At 40.0% G+C, this 20,137-nt stretch overlaps 1 protein-coding gene across 7 annotated transcripts in view; it reads left to right on the forward strand.

Moving 5' to 3' along the window:
- Positions 1-20,137, forward strand: part of trappc9 (trafficking protein particle complex subunit 9) — a 213,591-nt gene that overhangs the window by 63,778 nt on the left and 129,676 nt on the right. For all 7 annotated transcript variants that reach the window (XM_044335377.1, XM_044335380.1, XM_044335382.1 and 4 more), the window contains 2 exons: positions 802-954; positions 10,008-10,126. In XM_044335377.1, the coding sequence (XP_044191312.1) occupies positions 802-954; positions 10,008-10,126 (272 nt within the window). The remainder of the gene's footprint in view (positions 1-801; positions 955-10,007; positions 10,127-20,137) is intronic.

Below are 20,137 nucleotides of genomic sequence, written 5' to 3' on the forward strand. Positions count from 1 at the left end.
GGAGCGTTATTCACAAAATCTTTATTTAATGGCGCCTACATTCACATCCTCCTAGAGGATTTTAAAGGCTTTGGTTTCGAATCAAGCAGAGACGTGTAAACTGTTGTTCTTACAGTGAGCTCGCTTCTCCCCTTCTGCCGTGCTTCTGTTAAAATATGCCTGCTTGCTGTTCCTGCAATCCCTAAGAGCAGGAGTGGCTCACCTGCATAGACAGAACACATGCTTTATTCAGGTGATGTATCATTCATTTGATGCTCCTGGCTGAAGTGGATGCAGCTGAGTCATTCGTCTCAGGTAGAAGGGGTTGGAGGCATAAATTAGAGCATCAGGTCTAGTGACGGGCACCAAAAGGACTCTGGGTAGGTGGCCAATCAGCAGCTTTGTTATTCCTGAAAGCAGAAAGCACAGAAACATCATAGTAACTTTGGTCTTCATGGTGATGCGTAACCTTGTGCAGTTACAATGAGGTGTCCTCTTTTCTTCCCATCTCATTTTGCACAAAACTGCACAGACAGGAAGCAGCAACTCAAAGTGAATTTTTCTGCTAAATGCTTATTTGTGCAGTGTGCCTTTGGGTAGCTACAAGCACAACAATGTCATTTTGTTTTGCTCGCCCAAAAATATTTAGATCCATAATTGTTGAAGCATCAATTTGGCAAGCCTCGCTGTCGTTTATCCCAGTAGGTACCATCACGCTCTGAAGTTATTTTTGTATTTGCTTTCTGTTTCATTTGTTTGTTTTTAATTTGCATTCCTCTTGACTTTTTTTTTGTGTGTGTGTGTGTGTGTCTGTGTGTGCAGAGAAAGTGTTTGGAGAGTTTCTGAGCTGGGAGCTGGAGGAAGCAGTGTCTCACCTGCCTCTAAAGCCTGGCCAGGCTGTGACACTGACTGTCAACATCAAAGTCAAGCTGGACTTCTCCGGTCAGGAGAACCTGCTGCAGGACCTCAATGATGGTGAGTGGACACCGTTCACATTATAACCCTGGTAGCATCCTGTATGTCAGTGTAAACCTGCTGAGATTGTTCAATTGTTAAAATGGTCCTCTGGATAGATCCACAATACAATACTGTTAAGTTTTCCCTGCAACATACTGTATATGAGTATAATGTTATAACACATTATATACATATATTATAATTATGGAATTTTGTAATTAGTCAATATGAAGTCCCCCTCCACTCAAATCTGTTTTGTGTTTTGTTTCTTCACTTCACTGTGCAGAGTTTCTATCCTCCACATCACAACTAGTACAGAAGTAATATTTTCATATTCATAGATTCTGGATTTTTCAGTGAAAGCAAAGGAGTAGATGTCATTTAGAGATTTTTAACTTAACAATTGAACTCTTTGTGGAGGAACCGTATGAGGCAAAATTAGTTTTTATGATCATTCCAGCAGAGTATTTTTTACATGTCTGGAGGGGATCTTTAACAGCCTGTAACATAATTCATTTAAATGTGTCACGCTGTTCGACAAATCATAAATCCCTTCTATTAAACTGCGTTATGTAGAAATTCATTATTTGATGTTTAAACATATTTTAAGCTATTCCAAAGTGAGTTTGTACATCTTTCACCTTTTGCACATCTTGTCAAATTATTCTTATCAATTGCTACAAAACCAAACAGAAATACAGTATGTACACTATATGTTAAAAAGAAACATAATTCAACAGCACCACAAACTACCACCTTCAAAATGATCAACATGTCTCCAAAACAGAAACTGAACATTAGAATCTTCATGAAGGAAGGATTTATTTTAGGGCTTCAGCAAGGTGGACCTAATGAGTGCACCTTCCTTCAGTAGGCAGAGGCTTTTCCTATATTTATCCTGAAGTGTCTTATAATAGAATTTTCATAGCGTCTTCTAACTGTACAGCTGAAGTTATGCACATGTTAAACGCAAAACTTTGAGTTAATTTACTGCCGTACACGGAGCCCTCCTTGTTATACTTTTTGTTACAGGGAATCTGGCTGCCTTATTTAAGATTCAGTAGTAATAGGAGAGAGGTCTCAAGGTCTCTACACCTCCATTTCTCTCCTAGCTTCTGGCTTCCCCACTTCAACAGATGGATATCCTTTCTTCTAATTCTTATTCCTAGTTTTGGAAAAAAAAAAAAAAACAAGTCTGATCTTCTCCTCTTGCTTGAAGCTCATTCATTGTGTTCCTTCTCCGGTCTTTCTCATACTGTAGTTAATACTCAGTCTCCTTTCTTTCCTGTCTCGCTCCTGACCTCTCTACCTCCTTCTCCACACTGTTGAACCTCTTCACCACAGACACTATGAGCTGATAAATATTAATGAGAGATCAATATGGACCGGCTCCTGCACCACAGAGACTTTACTCTGCGTGTGGTTTGTGTGTGTATGCATGTGGACTCAGATGACTGAGAAAGTAAACACATACGACGCTGCATGTTTATCTCAGCCTCAGTGCCATTCTCCTCATGAGGTCATTTAAGCGATACTATTTCAGTGTTTTAATTAGCCGAGCAATAATTGAGGCCCTGAATTAAGGAGATAAGACATGGTCTAAACAACAGCTTTGAATGCAGTTATTATAGTGACATTATGGGAAGCAGTTTTTGCTAAACACATTTGATGCTATCTAACTCTCTAATACATTAACATAATCACATTAATGTTGTGTTAATATACTGATGGACATATTTGCATAAAACCAGTTGTTTGGCTTTGTTTTCAGTCTGTGCTCCTGTGTGCTGGAAGTTCTGCCATCTTTGCTAATTCAACTGTAAAATCTTGATTATTGAAGGCAAAAATGTTGCATTCAGCAACTGTTAAATTGTACTGCTTAGCCATCACATATTATCACAAAAATTTTAATAGCATCACATTGTACAATTAGTGAAATGTTACCGTGTTATAGGCAACAGCATAATAGGCTTAACCAAAGTTTCCCAACCAGAAAAACATTTGCAGTAGTTTGACATTTTGGGGAATGCGCTTATTTGCTTTCTTGTCAACAGTGAGAGAAGGGCTATTTCTGAGCCAGGTGCAGTCACTTCCTGGGGTCTTGTCATCACAGTGAGGTTGCTGAGCAACCATTGGAGACTCCAGACTTCCAACTATTCCTTTAATCTAGGAAACTGCTGTTTTGTGATGCCTGGACCAGTTGACAGACCAGTAAACTTCCTCCCCCTGCACCTGTCTGATGGTGGATAAGAGAGGAGGCTGTGCACAGCCATTTCTATAACATCCACATCCACTTCATGCAGTGATTGGCCAGCTGTACGGAAGTGAGAGAGGAGCCAGCGTTCGAACTTCTCTCTCTAGCTCTTCTTTTTCATTCTTGACAGCTATCTCTGTCACTGTTCACGTGAACAAACGAGTGCAATGCTATGAACGTCTTCCAGGAGGGACTGTCTGAAAATATGTACTATTATCCCTGTATTTAAACAATATCACATCTCCCCCATCACCCTCCCCTCTCTGTAACGGTCGGCTTTTCACTATAAACACGTTTGATTTAGTATGTGGTTGTTGTAAGAACCAGCTCTGAGCGACCATAAATTGAGCTTTACGGGGAGTTACATGCCAGAGCTGTTTGTTGGCAACTAGCAGCTGAGCACAGTAAGGGCTAGCTGTTTCCCCCTGCTACCTGCTACCTGTCTTTATGCTAAGTTAGGCTAACTGCCTCTTGGCTCTCGCTCCACACATTCTGCGCAAATATGAGAATGTTACCGATCTTCTCATCTAACTCTCACAGAGAAAACAAATATACATATTTAATAACTGTTCCTTTAACTTCTTTCACTACTTAAACATGTCTTCTACACAGATGAATTAACCTTCATATGGCTTCACAGTTTTTCACTGCACTGAAAGATCTCTGAAAAGCGGTAGTACGATTAGTATAAATCTGGCAAAAGGCAGTATAGGCGTTATGGTAGGTCGCTAGGGAAAAGGAGAGGTAATAGCAACATCTTGAAAAGAAATGTTCTTAAATGAATAGTTGACATTTTGGAAATGTATGCTTAGCTAAGCAAATCACCTGCTGTCTCAAACTTGATATTTATCACACAGACATGAAAGTGGTTTTGATCCTCTCATCTAACTCTTGGCAAAAAAGTGAAGTGTAATTTCCCAAAATGGCTAACCATTCCAGCGATTTTCAGAAATGGCAGCTGTGCTAAATCCTGGTCTGAGACGACTACCTGTTGCTGATTTACAGCAGTTATAATAACAGACCAAATTTTAATAACATATTGAAATGTGAAAACGCCCATTGTTTCAGCAGTATTTAATTAATGAAAACTATCCACTGCCCATGTTAGCACTAGTTAGATTAATATAATCAGTCCTGGATGAAAATAGTGTTCTAACATCAACTGGCCCCCTAGCACCCCCATCCAGAATCTGAAGGTGATTGTGAATATGTGGATGAATATGAATGTGAATGCATATTAATGAATTTCTCTACCTTGCTCAGGCGAAAAAGGTCTCCGTGTACACTCTTTTTCAGTCTCTCTGTCTCTCTTTCACACCTTCTCTCCCGCCTTCTCTCTTTCCAGCTCCACAGCCTGAGGATAAATGATAGCTCACAGCTTGGGTAGTGTGTGTCAGAGCCTCTCTGATGTGTATGCTGCTGGTACATTGTGTTAACATCAGCACTTCTCTGTATTAAATATAACTGTGAGCTCAGATGTCTCGCAGCCCGCATATGACCAAGGTGTAGCCTTTGTTTGTCATGCTGTATCGGAAGTGGGAATTAGTTTGTAGCTGATTCACACCTGTCAGAGCGTCGAGAATGATATTATGTATCATCAGTGGGATTTATTTTTAAACTTCTCATATGCTGTTAAATGATCAGCTTCTGTTCATATGTACGTGTGTAGGAAGTCAGTCCATCAGCAGAGTTGCGCTAGATGTCGTCTTTGTGTAAAATGTCCCCTGCGTGTGAAAACAGTGCAGAGGGAACATTCAGAACAGGCCGAGCATCATTGATTTATCCGCGGACGAGTTTATCCCTCACTCTGAGTCCGGCTTGAGACCACAACACTATAACTCAGGATCAGACGGGAGTGATGTCATCACTCAGGACTAATTGGCCTTGACTTGCAGCGAGCTTTATCGTGTTAAATGGTGTGAGCGTCGTACCTGACAGCGCTACCACAGACATTAATGTTGTGGTTGTCTTTTGAAGAGTGGTGCGGCGGCTGCACCCCACAACCCGGCCCGCACCTCGTACCACATTAAATGTCTGCAGCCACAAAAAAAAAGTAATGAGACACAAGAACAAATTATGCTGAAAAAGTCACACACTAGCAACGTGAATTAAAGGACTCAAACAGAGAGAGAGAAGCATTCAGAGGCTCTGTTGAAATCAGTAAGGGATGAGGAGGTGCTGTCTTAGTGTTCTTTCATTGTTTGTCCTCAGTTGACACTAGTGAGAGAATACGCTGCTGTCCCACTCGCCCCCAAGAAAGCTTTTAAAGTAATAATGTTTGACATGTTCGTGTTAGATTTCCATTCGACTACTCTCTGTTGTCAAGTGATACAACAGTTATTCAACCTTTAGCCCATTCATGAAAGCTTTTCTATTTAATGTTTCAAACATCTGTAGTCTGGTGGGTCTTTTATCTGGGGGATAAGTGTATATATGGATATAGATAAGTAGTATGTGTTAAGACAACATTTCACATTTGAGAACTATGGCTTCTTTTGCTAAATGAAAAAAAAAACATTTATATTTCTCAAAGTAAGGTATCACAAATGGGCAGGCATCATATTATCATGAGTACCATAAAATTTCAAACGATATCCAGCCCTAGTAGCAAAGGAAGTGATGTTCTTCCAGTCCTACATTTTGAGTTTGTTGGAAATAAATGGAAGGAAACTGGGCAGTTACCAATAAGTATTGATAGTCACCTGAACTGCTGAACAGACAAAGAATGCAACCCACAGAACCCTTTATGTAAACCTCATTCAGAGAATATCAGTGGAGAACAAACCACAGTACTGGACTGTTTGACAGGTGATCTCTTAAAAGACCAGTGCACAAACATCTCTGATGAAGTACTGAAGTTTTTTTGTTGCTGAAAAGAAGCACACTGCAAATCGTCAGGGAAACCATACTTTTCTAGCTTTTTTTTGTCGAGTAATGTTTTATTAAGAAAGCTTGTAGTAGCAAATGAATAGCCATAGTTTAGATAAGTCAAGTTAAACACCGTGTGAATGGCTGCATGTTAGACATTTGTTACTGCTGTTAAAACAAAGCAGATGTTTGTAGATGATCTCCCTCTGCCTTTAATGGAGCGTCCAGACCGACTGGAATGGCTTTCAGTAATGATGGTAATCACTTGTTCTTTGTATATTACCTAACAGATTTCTGCTCATCATGTAGCCCCATCCCTCTCCCTCTCTCTGCAAGACTGATAGAAGCATAATGACGTTCTTTCCTACAGTTTCAGTGTTGCATGTCGGCTCAGAACAGTGTGGTTTTGGAAGTGGCACTGAAAGATTTTACTGTAATATATCCTTTGAGTCGGATGAATAGTGTATTTTAAAAGTGCAGAAATCAGATTGTCCATCTTCAGCCAATAGTTGTTAAACGAGGCTCCGGTCAAGCAGTGTTTGGTGTTTGACTTGTATTTTCCATCCTCATGATTCTCTTCCCTGAACAGGATATTGAATGAGGTTTTAATGTTTGCACTGCAACAGGTCATATATTCCATATGTATTAGATATATCTATCTTCCAGAGAAGAGGCTTGTTAATATGGGAGCAACTGACAACCGCAGAGATCCACAGTTATCTCATTGACATTCCGATCTATGATAATGCTGTTATAATTATTTCATAAGTGACACTCCCAATCTTTGCTGTTCTACTTAAGCACAGGCAGCGAGCCGGCCACTGATAGAAATGCTGAGTTCACCCGATTCTCCCCGAGGCCGTCAGACAGAGAACGAGACAGATACTGATTGGAGGGAAGGTGTAAAGGAGGAGATGATTGTGAGCAATGCCATCGTTAATCACGCCACCCATTACTCACGTAGTCTTTGTGCCACAGGACATGACGAGTCGTGTATCTCCTGAAAGACTGCGTAGCATAATGGAGGATGCAGTCTATAAAGTCTGAGAGTGTTTCTCTCTGTATTTTTGTGGTTGTTCTATTTCCTGCCACCTTAAGTCTATGTCTCGATGCATATGTGATCTGTTTAACAGTAGGTTATAGAGAATGGAGATTACTGTCACCAGAGGAGTGACAACAGCTGACAATGACAAGTTTCACTCAGACAAAAGTTAACAATAGTGATAGAAACAGTTTGAAATCTTTGGTCACCCTAGATCACACTGTGATCTACTATGTCAATATTTTCAGTGTCAAAAATTTAACAACATAAAATGATGCTGAATACACTGGCCATATTGTATGCACTATTTTTGAATAAAGTTGAAAATGAAAAAGAAAAACAGTGCCAGCTCTTTGGCTGAAGCTCATTTTTTGTTTTATCGCATTTTCAAGCTCGTCGATGGATGGCACAAGTCGATGGTGTGATACATATTTCTTTTTTGTAGACTCACAATAAGGCATGTAGTGAATCTTAGATTTTTACTCGTAAAGCTATTGCACTTACAGTAACGTAACAAGTGTAGTTGTCAACTCAAGTACTTCACCTGGTTCACTGTCTCTCGTGTGTGTGTGTGCAGCACACACACACACAAGGGCTCAGCCCTGCCTGCAGTGAACCATAGTGAGCAGAGTAGCGTGATCATAAATGACAGCTAAATGCAGCAGAGACTCTCACACTGAGCTGAAATTAAACTAGTGCACATAAATTAGGTAAATAACATAAATAAAGACAGTTTCTTCTGCGTTTTGCTGTCATTTATAGTCGTCGTCTCGCTGCTTCCCTCTTCTCTGCTCTTTCTCAGCGCGGGCGGGGCTGAACCCTCCGTGCGCATGCAGAGGAGAGACAGACAGCAGTGGAGAGTTGACGACAACTAAACTTGTTACGTTACTGTAAGTGCAATAAAAGCTTCTCAAGTAAAAAGCCAAGAAGAGTGATTTATGAATGTATTCCACGCAAAAGATGGACAGACTCCAAATGATGAGAAGTATCGCTGTAAAGAGTGTGATTTACATCCCAACGAAATAAATGATAGCATAATATGAAACAATTTATGGTCACACGATATATATCATCATATCACACAGCCCTAGCTGCTAATATGATAAAAAGAAGATGCAAAAACAATCTGTGTTTGCTTCACTTAAAATATGATTTTCTGCGACTCATCACACTAAAGAGATTCAATAAAAGGAAACAAGTAGAGTCCATTGTTTTCTTTATTGTCCCTATTGCTAGAGACAAGCCTTTACTAATGATATCCCCTGTTTTATAGTTCATTATTTCAGTGAGAAGCCCTCCTGTTTTCTGATCTGCTCCAGTTTGCTGTTGCAGTTCTTTGCTGTGAATGTGAGCTCAACGCTTTTTTCCGTGTCCACATAGTCGTGCTGTCGCTCTGACTTTCTTATTAACAGAAGTACTCTTCCAATTGGTTCTATTTTACCAATCTTGCATGTGGTTGTTATAGTTTGATTGTCTGAATATGACTATCTGTCTATCTTGAGCCAAATTGCTTGAGCTGCTGCAAAGCCCGGTAATTTCCCCTCTCTAAGGGGAAATTGCGGGGCTTTGCAGTCCACTGACGTCAGAGAGTGATATGGCGGCTTTGACGTCAGAGCGTGGGCTCTGGGCGTCATTTTTGAGTATTGTCTGAGTGGGTTGAAAGCAGCAGCCCCTGTGGTGGTGCCGAACACAGCTGCTGATAGTGCAGCTGCTCCTGTGTCCACACTGCTTCTCTCAAGATCACGGATGTAAAATCATTCATTTATTCCTCACATGCTTGTAGTAGCATGAACCCTCAGATTTTCTATTATTTAAGAAAATAGAAAAACTCAATTTCTTTGTACCATAATTTGAAAGTAGGACATTTGCTATCTAGCAGAACAAACTGACCACAGCATTTTGAGAAAAAAATACATTGATATCATTAGTATATCTTACTAATTATGCCTCCATTTATATGAATAGACATATATGTGTGTATTTATATGGATGAGGGTAGACAAAATATTGGTAGCACCTCTCATTATAACGCAATACAATTCAACAGCACCACAAACTGCAGCCTCCAAAATGACCATTAAGGTGAATCAATGCCTCCCTGAACATAATAACCTTTATGAAGGTAGGGTTTATTGCAGGGCTAGAGTGTATTAGTTTTGGCTGGGTGTACCTAATAAACTTCCAGTTGAGAGTATACATCCAAGCCATAGATTACTGAAAAGAAAGGTCTGCTCTAAAACAATTTAAACTCTGCAAAAAACCACTATTTGCAATGTATGTTTTGCAATTTAAGTGTTGTTCCCACGCAGATGTGACGACATGTCAAGATATTTCCAACACATAGTTAAGTTTGATTGAAAAATGATTCCCTGCAGAATCATTAAGAACTTGCTGCTTTCTAAATCATTCAACAATCATTTATCAGGCAAAGCTTTAAAAGATGTAAAAAGGCCATAGATACCAATTTGTCCTTCACTAACAGCCTCAGTATGCAATCAGGCACCAGACATGTTGTGTTTTGAGCTAAGGGGTGTGATCACATTGTGTTACCAGAGTCACAACATTTTTTTTTAAGAAATTGGTTGGTTGCTTGTTAAATTAATATGTATACACTCCTACTTTTGATCAGAAGTTTGTTTCCTGGGGGTCATCAAGTAATTCTTAGGAACATGGTGATTCTGGTAAATGTAGTAATTCACTAACTGAACAAGAAGTAGATGAGGGAGAGTGGTTACATTAAAATGATAATTAAAACAATTAATCATAGCTCCTGTAAAGTACTGTAATGCATCACAGACTGTTGATATTTAACAGCGTGAGACCTCCTGCTCTGCTGCTCTACTAGCTGCTGTTCACTAATAGCCCTGCTTATTTTGCTGACTCTGTGATGCTCTGATGTCTTTTCAGATGGGATCAGTGTGACAGGCTTGCCAATCTCCAGTCCACTGCGCCAAGTCCTCAAACCCAGGCCTGAGACCAAACCTGTCAGCAGCGAGTCCGGCAAGGCAGAGTACAGCCATATTAAGGTGAATAAACAATAGCTTCTGTTAAGTGCATGAAAACAAGCCCTATCGTTTTGCTCAGGATCAAGATGCAAGCAGTGTTTTCATTGCTTTGTTTTATTTTGTGTTTCCTGGCTTGTAGCATAGATTTGGGAAAATGCATGTTCAACCTGGTGCATCTCTCACTGCACCTTTTCTGCTGATAATGAATCTCAGATTGGGGATATTTAACCCTCCACTCTTGGTCTTTATCTCTCTTATTACCCCAGTAATGCTGTGTAGAGTATGTGCATGTTTTTGCAAAACTTGAGGTAAAACTATAGCATTATTTCCCACTAAACTACAGCTTTCTGTATATGCCCATAGAGAGAACACTGAGTTTATTTGGCTGGTGTCTCACCTTGGCTGATGCACTCTGCTCTTTGAATGAGGACTCAGAGCACCAACATAGGCATAGAAATGAGAGGAAATTGTTTACAGGAGTTTTTTTTTTGTGAAACTGCAAAGAGTGCAAAGGGGAAAAAAGATGGTGTGACAGGAAAGGAAAAGAGCTACGATGGAGACAGGCAGAATGAGAATGAACAAGATTGAGCTTATCAGCAGGGGAGAAGGTTTTGTTGAGGGCTTGCTGATGTCTGAAGGGAAGAAATGGGCGGGCTGACTTTAGTCTACCCGCTGAGGGTCATCTGAACCGCAGAACAGCCAATCCACCTGCAAGTTTGGTGGCTGCGTTGTCTTAACTTTAAAAACTAGAAGAACCTTTTTTCTCTCATCCGTGAATCATCAGGAGAGAAAACAACATTGATGTCAAATGTTCGGATGTACTCCGGAAAAAAAAAGTCAACTTCTCTGACATTCTTCAGAAATGTTTGACTGGAGGATGACTAATAGTAGAGGAAATGCAAGAGGATGTTTTTGTTCATAGTCAAAGAATGCTCTGCCAATGACAACTTTGGACAGAAAAGTGTTTATTAGAAAGAGCAAAATTCTGACTTATAGCTTAGATAGTGACATCACTTACCAACCCAAATTTCTCATACCATGCATATAAATGTAGACCATGTGCATTGAAAGCGACAGGATTAAATAGACATGGTAGAGCAAACCTCAAGAGCACAGGTTTCGCAAAGTGTACTGGAAGATATCGGCACACAAACATGATACCATATTGGCCCAAATATAAGACAATATTTTATTCAGGAAATTACATTTGAAAAAGTGGAGCTTGACAATTATGTGTTCACAACATCAGATATTTTATTTGAATAGAGGGTGTACAGCTGTAACTGGGTCGTTACACTATGGGTTGTTTGTTTGTAGCCTTAATGTAGCTATGCTAGCGAGTGCCTTCAAGTCAGTTTATACTGAGTCTTTTAGAGTCAGTTAGTCTTCAAAGTGTTTTGTTAGCTCAGTTTAAGCAGCATGAGTTTCTGGAGGCTCGTGTGTCAAGTTTCTCTGCCACGGAGGAAATAAATTGATTACGAGTGAAAACGAGTCCAAAGCGTCTCACGGTGTCTTAACTGCAGAAACACACCTCCGACCAAATCATCTCTCAAGCAGCCAAGAATTACTGCTGTAACAAATGACGGTGAACTAACAAATACAAACAGACAGCCTGAAAAACGCTAACTGCCGGAGAAAATAATTGTGATTGCTTTGAAGAGGTTGAGAGGAGAGTGTGTGAGTGTGATAGACAAGCCACACAAATGTGAGATTTATGCTCTGCCTTTATGATATTTCACTTTTATGAGGAAAAAACGCCTCCGATGATGAGGACTCTCATCTCCTTGGATTAATAATATCTCTGGGAAACTTTGCCAACAGGACTTGGTGTGAGAATGTGTTGTATCTTCTCCCAAAGATTCTGCTGTACTGAAGGGGTGCTGTATTTGGATACTGAAAAAGGGCGGGGCCTACATAGGAAGTTGTGAGAAGTTGTCTCCTTTTTCTGATTTTCTACTGCCATTTATAATCCTTTTATGTATATGTATAAGTTTAGCTGCCAGCAAAATAAATAAAACAGTAATAATCTAACCATTAACCTAAATTAGTCAAATAATAAAACATAATTTGCATTTGACCTGCACCTTCACAGATAGAAAAAAGTAAACCAACAGGAAGACGAGGTTTGAACATTGGAAAAATACAAGTCCGATTAAGTAATTCGGCCATATTGCATGACTTTTTGTCTAAAAACAGGAGGTTGTGCATGCGATGGGAGGGCATCCAGATGAATATAAAGTTGAAGTGTCTATGGAAAACAATGAGAAGGCTACTGACAGCAATCTGGAAAGTTTTAGTCTTAGCAGTTTTAAGTCAGTCCCTGACTCGAGCTCATCAGTTCCTGTGAAGCGTGTGAAGTCACGCAAAGCACCAGGGTTGAATGTGGGGCCATTAGGTAAAAATAGCAGTCAGGATTTATCCATCACTGTCCAAAAAAAAGCTGATGATGAAAAGTTAACTAGGATGAACTTTAAACAATAAATATCTGGGGTAATATATTCATATTTGTTTACGTCTCATCTGCACCGACTACAAATCCTACTGGTGCTGCACAGCATCACTGCAAGTAAAATGAACAATTTATTTCCCTTTGGATTTATTGCGTAACCTGTTAGATATCCAGTACCGATGCAGTAAGGGAGAAAAAAAGGACCAGGCATTTCTAAAGACAAGCTGGGCATTTTAATCACTGGTTAGGCTTATTAGAGGCAGAATTTGACTGGCAGCTTTGAATTTCAGAGCAGATATGGTGTTGGAACCCTGGTTAAAGTAAAGCCAATTAAATAAAGATCCTCACCTTGCTAGAACTTGAAGTCAACCTTAAAGCATGTTGTAAAGACAGGAGCTCCTCCTTTCATTTTGTAGATGTACTGTTAGACATACTGTGAGCACTGAGGTGATTCATTTCACTGCATGCTCAACAAAAGCTTGTGCATTGATTTGTCCATATGCAGTAGTGAATTTATTCTGGGTTTCCAGCTGCATGACTCATCACTGCTATATTTTTTTCAGCAATTGTTTTCAAACCCTCAACAAGCAGCTGACGCATGTTGACATACAAGAGGTGGACAGGTACAACATTGTTCAACATAAATCCAGACAAAGTTAGTCGTACAAAAACTTTATTTGTCTTTAAGGAAAAAAAAAAGCTTTGGAAAAACTGATAAGAGGAAGATTGTTTGGCCCATTCTCATAAAATAATACAGGAATCAAGTATGGACAACATCTCAAATGTAATTTCATGCTTTATTTACATAAGTTTTCATTGTTGGTGTCGGCACTGATACAAACTAGACATTTTATTATCAGAAATGTAAGTGATTAAGATTACAGTAACTACCAGTATTCCTAGGAACTGTGTAGATATCAGATGATTCCTCACCTCAGGATTTATGTTGAATGCCAACAATCACCACCAATGCAAGAAGTAGTGTTCCCTTCATGTAGCAAGGTAGAAAGTGATGGGGGTGGCAGGGTGGGAGTTGTGTGTGCACACAAAGAATCTCAATCAGTATTTGGTATTTCATGAATTGTAACCTTCACCAAGTGTCTAACCCTACTCATACCTTAACCATATTTTATTTGCCATAATCACTGTCTTACCCTAACTTTAACCATGAGAAGATATGTAGAAATCAAGCATTAAAAAAAAATCGTCATTGGATATAAAGAATGCTGTCCAATGTCGACACTCTTGACTGGTGATAACGTTGTCCCTGGAAGGCTGCTGAAGCATTAGTGCCAGCAATGCCTTCCTTCCATATTTCTTCATTATCTTACTTCTCTGTCACTTCTCTTTCTGTATCGGTAGACAGGCAGCAACCGACATTCATGTGCAGAGGCAATAAGGAAAAACCTTTTCACAATACAGCTACTTTAAACCTTGTTTTATAAAGCCCTGATCTTCCCGATTCAGTAACAGGAAGCACTGATGTGTTGCCTCGAAGACATCTTTCCTTACTTCCCTCACTGCTATCTGTTTGAGCTATGTCTCTGCATATATTAGAGTGATTTTTGAACAGGCATACTGCTAGTGTTATGTGGACCCTGATTTGTCAGTGTGTGCATGATAGGATGAGAGAGAATTTGTATTAGCTGCTAATAACTGTTTTTGGCCAGGAGGACGGATGGACAGATGCACAGGAAATTGAAAATCTTCAAACTGTCTGGCAGTGAAACAGGGTTTTCCCTGCATATCTAAATCTTAGGTGAGCCAATTGAGCATTAGACCACGTAAACCAAATTTGTCCATTAGTATTGTGTGTGCCTGAGTTTCTTTACTTCTATACTTTTTTCTATATATTGTATTTTCCTCATGTTTAATATATTTGATCTGTGAGTATATATTTGCTACTCTTTTGCCATCGGCAGTCGCTGGTGTGTATACTTGAGCTTGCGCACTATGAGTAAGTAAAGTGCAATCAATCACCACTGATCTGTAATCAGCACAGGAGGAGTCAACATGTTAATCTCACTGACTGTTCATCGCTCAATCTTACCATCCGTTTTTCAATTCCTCCCACCAAATTGCAAATGACTGTGGGCTGGAAAAATGTGTATGCTGTCAGGATGGGATGGATCCACCACAGGTGAAGGAGGTCTGGCCGCTCAGACGTGTTGGTTTTACCGATTATTTACACATTTCCAGTGACTCAGATGGAGGGCACTTCCACAACTTGGTTTCTTTGACACTGTCAATTACTTCTCTCACCTCATCACCGCGGCTTTATGTCTCATTCCACCTGCCTGTCTTCAGCGGGAGCACTTCCTCTGCTCACCTCTCGCAGCTCTGTTACAGTCTGATTGGGTCTGCAATGAGTGCTGTGCCTTCGCAGGGTTCAACATCAGGTTTTTTCCCCACCGGCCCAATTGGTCTGTAGATCAGAGTTTTACTAGCTCCCTTAATGTTTCCACTGGCCTGCCAGCCAAACAATGAAAATAGCTCCTTTTTCCCCATAATTTTTAATGATTTATTATACATATTATGTACAACAATGAAGTTCCCTTAAGATTTGGTTGTTTTCCTTTAGTTATTGATACATAATGTTTATATATTACACAAATATGCTAAGTATACACTAAGGCACTTATTGGATCAGTAAATGAATGGTGTATAAATGTAAGTTTCTCCATATTTAGTGTAAAGCCAGATGGTATGGAATACATAGGAAGAAGAAAACAGAATGTATGATAACATTTCAGCAAGTATGGATGACAATGGTAATAAACTCAATTAAACAAATTAACATTAACAACATCAACATTAACAAATAAATAAATGCTGAGAGATCAGCAGAAATGTACTAACAGTGAACAGTGAGAGAAAGAACATAATGGCATTTGTTTGTGTTCACACTGGCTTAAACCTCAGTTTAGTTACTTTAGGTTTAAACCTGTATTAACCAGTTAAACAAGCAGACACAGAGCAACAGCTGTTCTATCTCTACTTTAGGAGAGATTCTGTGGTAGATGTTGACAAAGCTGGCAGGAGCCACAGAGTTGAAGGCTACACCTCAATAATGTCATTAAAAACACTCCTGGTGATCAGCAGCAAGCATTTTTTTGGTTTTCACTAAACTCTATAGGTTTTCGTTCATAAACCTTGGTGATTAACACTCAGAGAGCTGTGTGTCTCCTGCTGAGGCTGCTGCTGTCAAAGTCACACAGAAGACATAAACATAACCACGCAGTGAGGATGCCCCTCTTTCTTTTCGTAGCCTTGTAAGTTTCATTCGCTGATGATTTTTTTTGAGTGCTGGTGTTGCATTGTATTTGGGAACCCATCTGATTCACTGGTAAGAGGCTAGTGGGCTAAGAGCGTAGCCTTCCACATGTGTATTTCAGCGAATCACAGTGTATTTCAGCGAATCACAGTGTATTTCAGCGAATCACAATGCATTTCATCAGTCACGTGTCTTGAAAACAGACATGTCGCAGACTCTGATTGGCTGTCCCTGGCCAGTGTACAATCCTGCTCATTCACTGGGCCTTCCTGTAAACCTGTCTTCACTGGACAGATGTCATCGGGACTATTTCAAGTGAAGCTATGATACTGAAATACAGAGGCCCCTCAGACACGCCCACCGATTATCTTCAAAACACCAAATGTTGCACCCAGTGCAGTTTTACTTTTCCTTCCCATAATGTTATTGCAACATAGAGATTGCTGTTAGAATATAAATGCATGTGTTACCCTGAGGGAAAAGGTCTGTGAGAGGCCGTTACTGTGCTTCCTCCTGCCTGCATCAGGGGTCTTGGAGTGCACCATTTTCTATATGACGTGCACCTCTTAACCCAGCCAAATATGAAATGAAATAGTCCCATTTCAGGTGGTCATTTGTAAGATATTACTGCAGTGTCTACTGCAGTTATATCTCTGACAGTGGCTTTGAAAGTGGGTTTCTGAGACGCTCAGAGGTCCTTCAGTTGGTTATAGTCTACCTCTGAAATTGAGGAGTGGGTGCTTTGCTACTTTTGCTTTTGATACTTGTTTGTCTTTTGATATATTTAGATGATTTTAATCGGTTATTTGGCATACATGTAGAGCTGAAACGATTATTTGATTAACTAGTTGATGGAAAATGAAGTCCCTTTTGAAAATCTCTTTAGCAGTGATTGTACTTACATGTAATGTTTATTTTCAATTCACATAGAAAAAACAAGTCAAATATGCTTATATTTGTTATATTTTATGCCAGATAACACAACATCTAGGTGCTGTTTTTTATTAGTTTTGTTTTATTTTGGTTTTTGATTGCTGTATGTCCCCGTATGTATGCCAAGATATTCATCTTAAACATGCTGGTAAGAAGGAAAATTGGATCACACTTCAGAACAGCCGATCTAAGCATTTTCTCAACAATGAAGAGTGTGTCTGTGGTTGTGTGCTGTGAGACAGAACCAGGCTTCTAGACAAGACATGCTGACACACACACACACACACACACACACAGTATCGGGGGGGGGGGTTGTGTTGGGGTGGGCAGAGCTTCTTCAGGGCTAATCAAATCCAGTGGAGACGGAGGCAGAGTCGGCTGCCTGCCTGCCTGCCAGCCAGCCTGCCTGCTATTTTTAGAAGCCCAGCCCTGCCGATGGCAGTTCAGCTCTTTTCACAGATACAGATCCCAGCTCGTGATACAGATATTTATAACTGCCACAGCTGTCTGCCCAAGTGTGAAACTCCAGCTGAACAACCAAATGATTTTCTTTTTCTTGGCTCAGGATTAAAGCTGTTCCTTCTTTTCCTCCTCTTTTGTCTTGTTCACCACCAACTTCAGGTTCAGTTTTATCTAACTTTGAATTGGTTTTTGAAGGTTGATCTTTATTGATTGAGCTGCGGATATGCAACCTATGGAGAACAAAGTGGCTGCCCCCCTCCTACAAACACACACTAAAATGTCTGAAGTATTCCTGTTGCTTTTCACATTAGTTTTTCTTCTAGAGTTTAGGTATATTGACTTGTAGGTTTCACTCTAAGTCACACAATTTTGTTTTTTTCCATATTTCCTTTCAACATGATTCTAGCACAATGCAGGTTTCTCACTACAGGTCTCTGCAGTAATGCAGACATGTCTTTGACTTGTCAGTATCCAGCTCCTCTGTCATTTCTGTATGGACTAGTTATGTCAGTAGTTAAAGCTGAACCCTGTCTTTGTTTTCTGGCTTTGCTGGATGAGGCTTCTTTTTCTTATCCCCATCAGTATCTCCATCAGTAATGGAAAACCAGAGCGACAGAAAATAAAATTGATCCTCTGCATATCAGATGTCAGATATATCAGAGTTTGTCATTACATTGTTTACATGCATCCAGGATCGTGTATCCTCTTCCTACAATCCGTGCTTGCCTTAGAGCTCCTGTGAACATCTCATCTTTTAATTGAGCTGCATTAGGATTTAAATAACAGGAGAGACGCTGAAGGAGAGCTGTATGTACAATCATGTCTTCTTATGAGACAGAGCAAAAAAAGTCTCAAGATGCTTTCTCTTTTTATAGAAGAGGATAGAAATAGATGGAAATATTTATTCCCCAAATCTATATTGGGATTTCTTTTTACTTATATTTAGTCTTTGGAACATTGCATGTCAAATATAGAAGGAGCGAGGGAAGAAAATCACATATGAATAAAGATTTGTATCTCCTACAGTTCTAAATTGATTCACAAATTCCAAAAAATTCAGTTCTTGCATATGTCCCATCAATATAAAATGGTTTCTATGTTGATGCAACATGAAAGACATCACCCTGTGTCAGGCACACAGTGCTTCCATGTGAAGCTGTTAACTCTGCTGTAGTGGAGGAAAACTCTAACAGTCAAGTCAAGCAATTGATACATGTTTCCTATTGACACCAAACCTCACTTTGGCTGTAAATAAGTTTATTCAGCTTTGTCACCAGAGATATATATAGAGGGAGACAGGTGGGAATAAGAGTAATAATTCAGTCAACCTATGATTAGACTTCAAATGTAGTCAAACAGCTTGCTTTTGACTAGTGTTTCTTGATGGGTAATATCGGTCCCTGGAGGCTGAACCACAGTACACTTCACAGCAACAGAGATATTCCAGAAAAAAAGAAAGGTATTGAGCAGAAAACACTTCACAGGCCTTTGTGAACAGGCTGTTGCTCCTTGATTCCCTGTCATTTACGACACCATGCTGAAGCATTCAACAGTGCAATACTACTTTCTACCACCTGCTAGGCAGGTGCTCAGACCGTATTTAAAGAAATAAACCCTTTCCAAAAGTTTCAAAGTCTCACCAGGGTCATCTCAGTACAATTCTTTATTACAGAGCTGCCTCTGTGCTGTTTGAAACCTCCTCCTGTCGGGGGTTTTGACAAGCAGCTCTCTCAGTGAAAAATTTGGCCTTATTTAACATAACTGTCTCCACTGACGCCACAGGGGGACAACAAATGGACTAAATATCCCATCCATCCTCTCAGGGTGGCGAGCTTGGTGTAGTGTGCAACTATCTGTCAATCTGAATGTCTATTTTTAGGTTTCGCCGTCTGGTCTCGGAAAGTTTACTACCTCCGAGTGTCTGCGATCTGCCTGGAGATAGAGAATGTGAGAAAATTAAGACCAATCAAAAGGTATAATCATCATCAGGAAAGCCCCTCCTCACACACACAAAACCAACAAACCCCATGCCGCACCAGTCGCCGGCTGTTTGCCAACAATTTTATTCCTACAATCCGTTTAATCTCTGAGTGCTTCATTTACCTGTTCTTCTAAAACATGCCCGCTACACACAGTGCTCACTGATTGGGATTTGAAGCTACAGCTGCAAACCACAGCTGTGCCCCTCCTGCCTTCACTTATTCAGTTTATCTGTATATGGCTGCCTGTTGTCTTCAGGCTAGGCTGCAACATCATGAAGCACATCCCTGGTGCCTTGGTGATAGATGATGGGAGGAAACATGAGTGAGGAGAAATGGGAGGATAGATGGGGTGTGGGGTGGGTGGGGGGGGGGGGGGGGGGGGGGGGGGGATGTGTCCCTGAGAAGCTGCTTCTGGTGTGAAAACCTACAGGGGTTTGTGGACTCTTTTTTTTTCTTTTTCTGCCACTTGTGTGTGAGTCACATATCAGAAGATTCTTGCTGCTTCCACCGTCTCTGTGGACGCTGCATCTACTTCCATTCCTCGTCCTATCACTCTCCGACAGGTGCAGCAAAGTCTGCTGTTGACTCTTTTATGCCCCAGGTAGCAGTTTGATAAGTTCAAATGTGATTATGTGTTTCATTCTCTCTCAAGAAGGGTTGTCATTATACTTATATATATAATAATAATAATAATAATAATGATAATGTATATAATTTACTCTTTTGTGTTTTCTTTCAGCAAAACTCAAATATTTAGTGATACAATTTCCATGTGAGGCTTTTATTTTGCTTTTTACTATTTGCCTCATAATTAGCATTTCCTGTAGGATGTCGATATCTCATCAAATGAAACCTTTGAGATTTGCTAATATGAGGATTATTAACATTTGAGAAAATTGTGAAAGGGCGTGCTTGATTTCCTGTGAGAGTCA

Source organism: Thunnus albacares, chromosome 19, assembly GCF_914725855.1.
Source record: "Thunnus albacares chromosome 19, fThuAlb1.1, whole genome shotgun sequence".
Classification (NCBI taxonomy): domain Eukaryota; kingdom Metazoa; phylum Chordata; class Actinopteri; order Scombriformes; family Scombridae; genus Thunnus; species Thunnus albacares.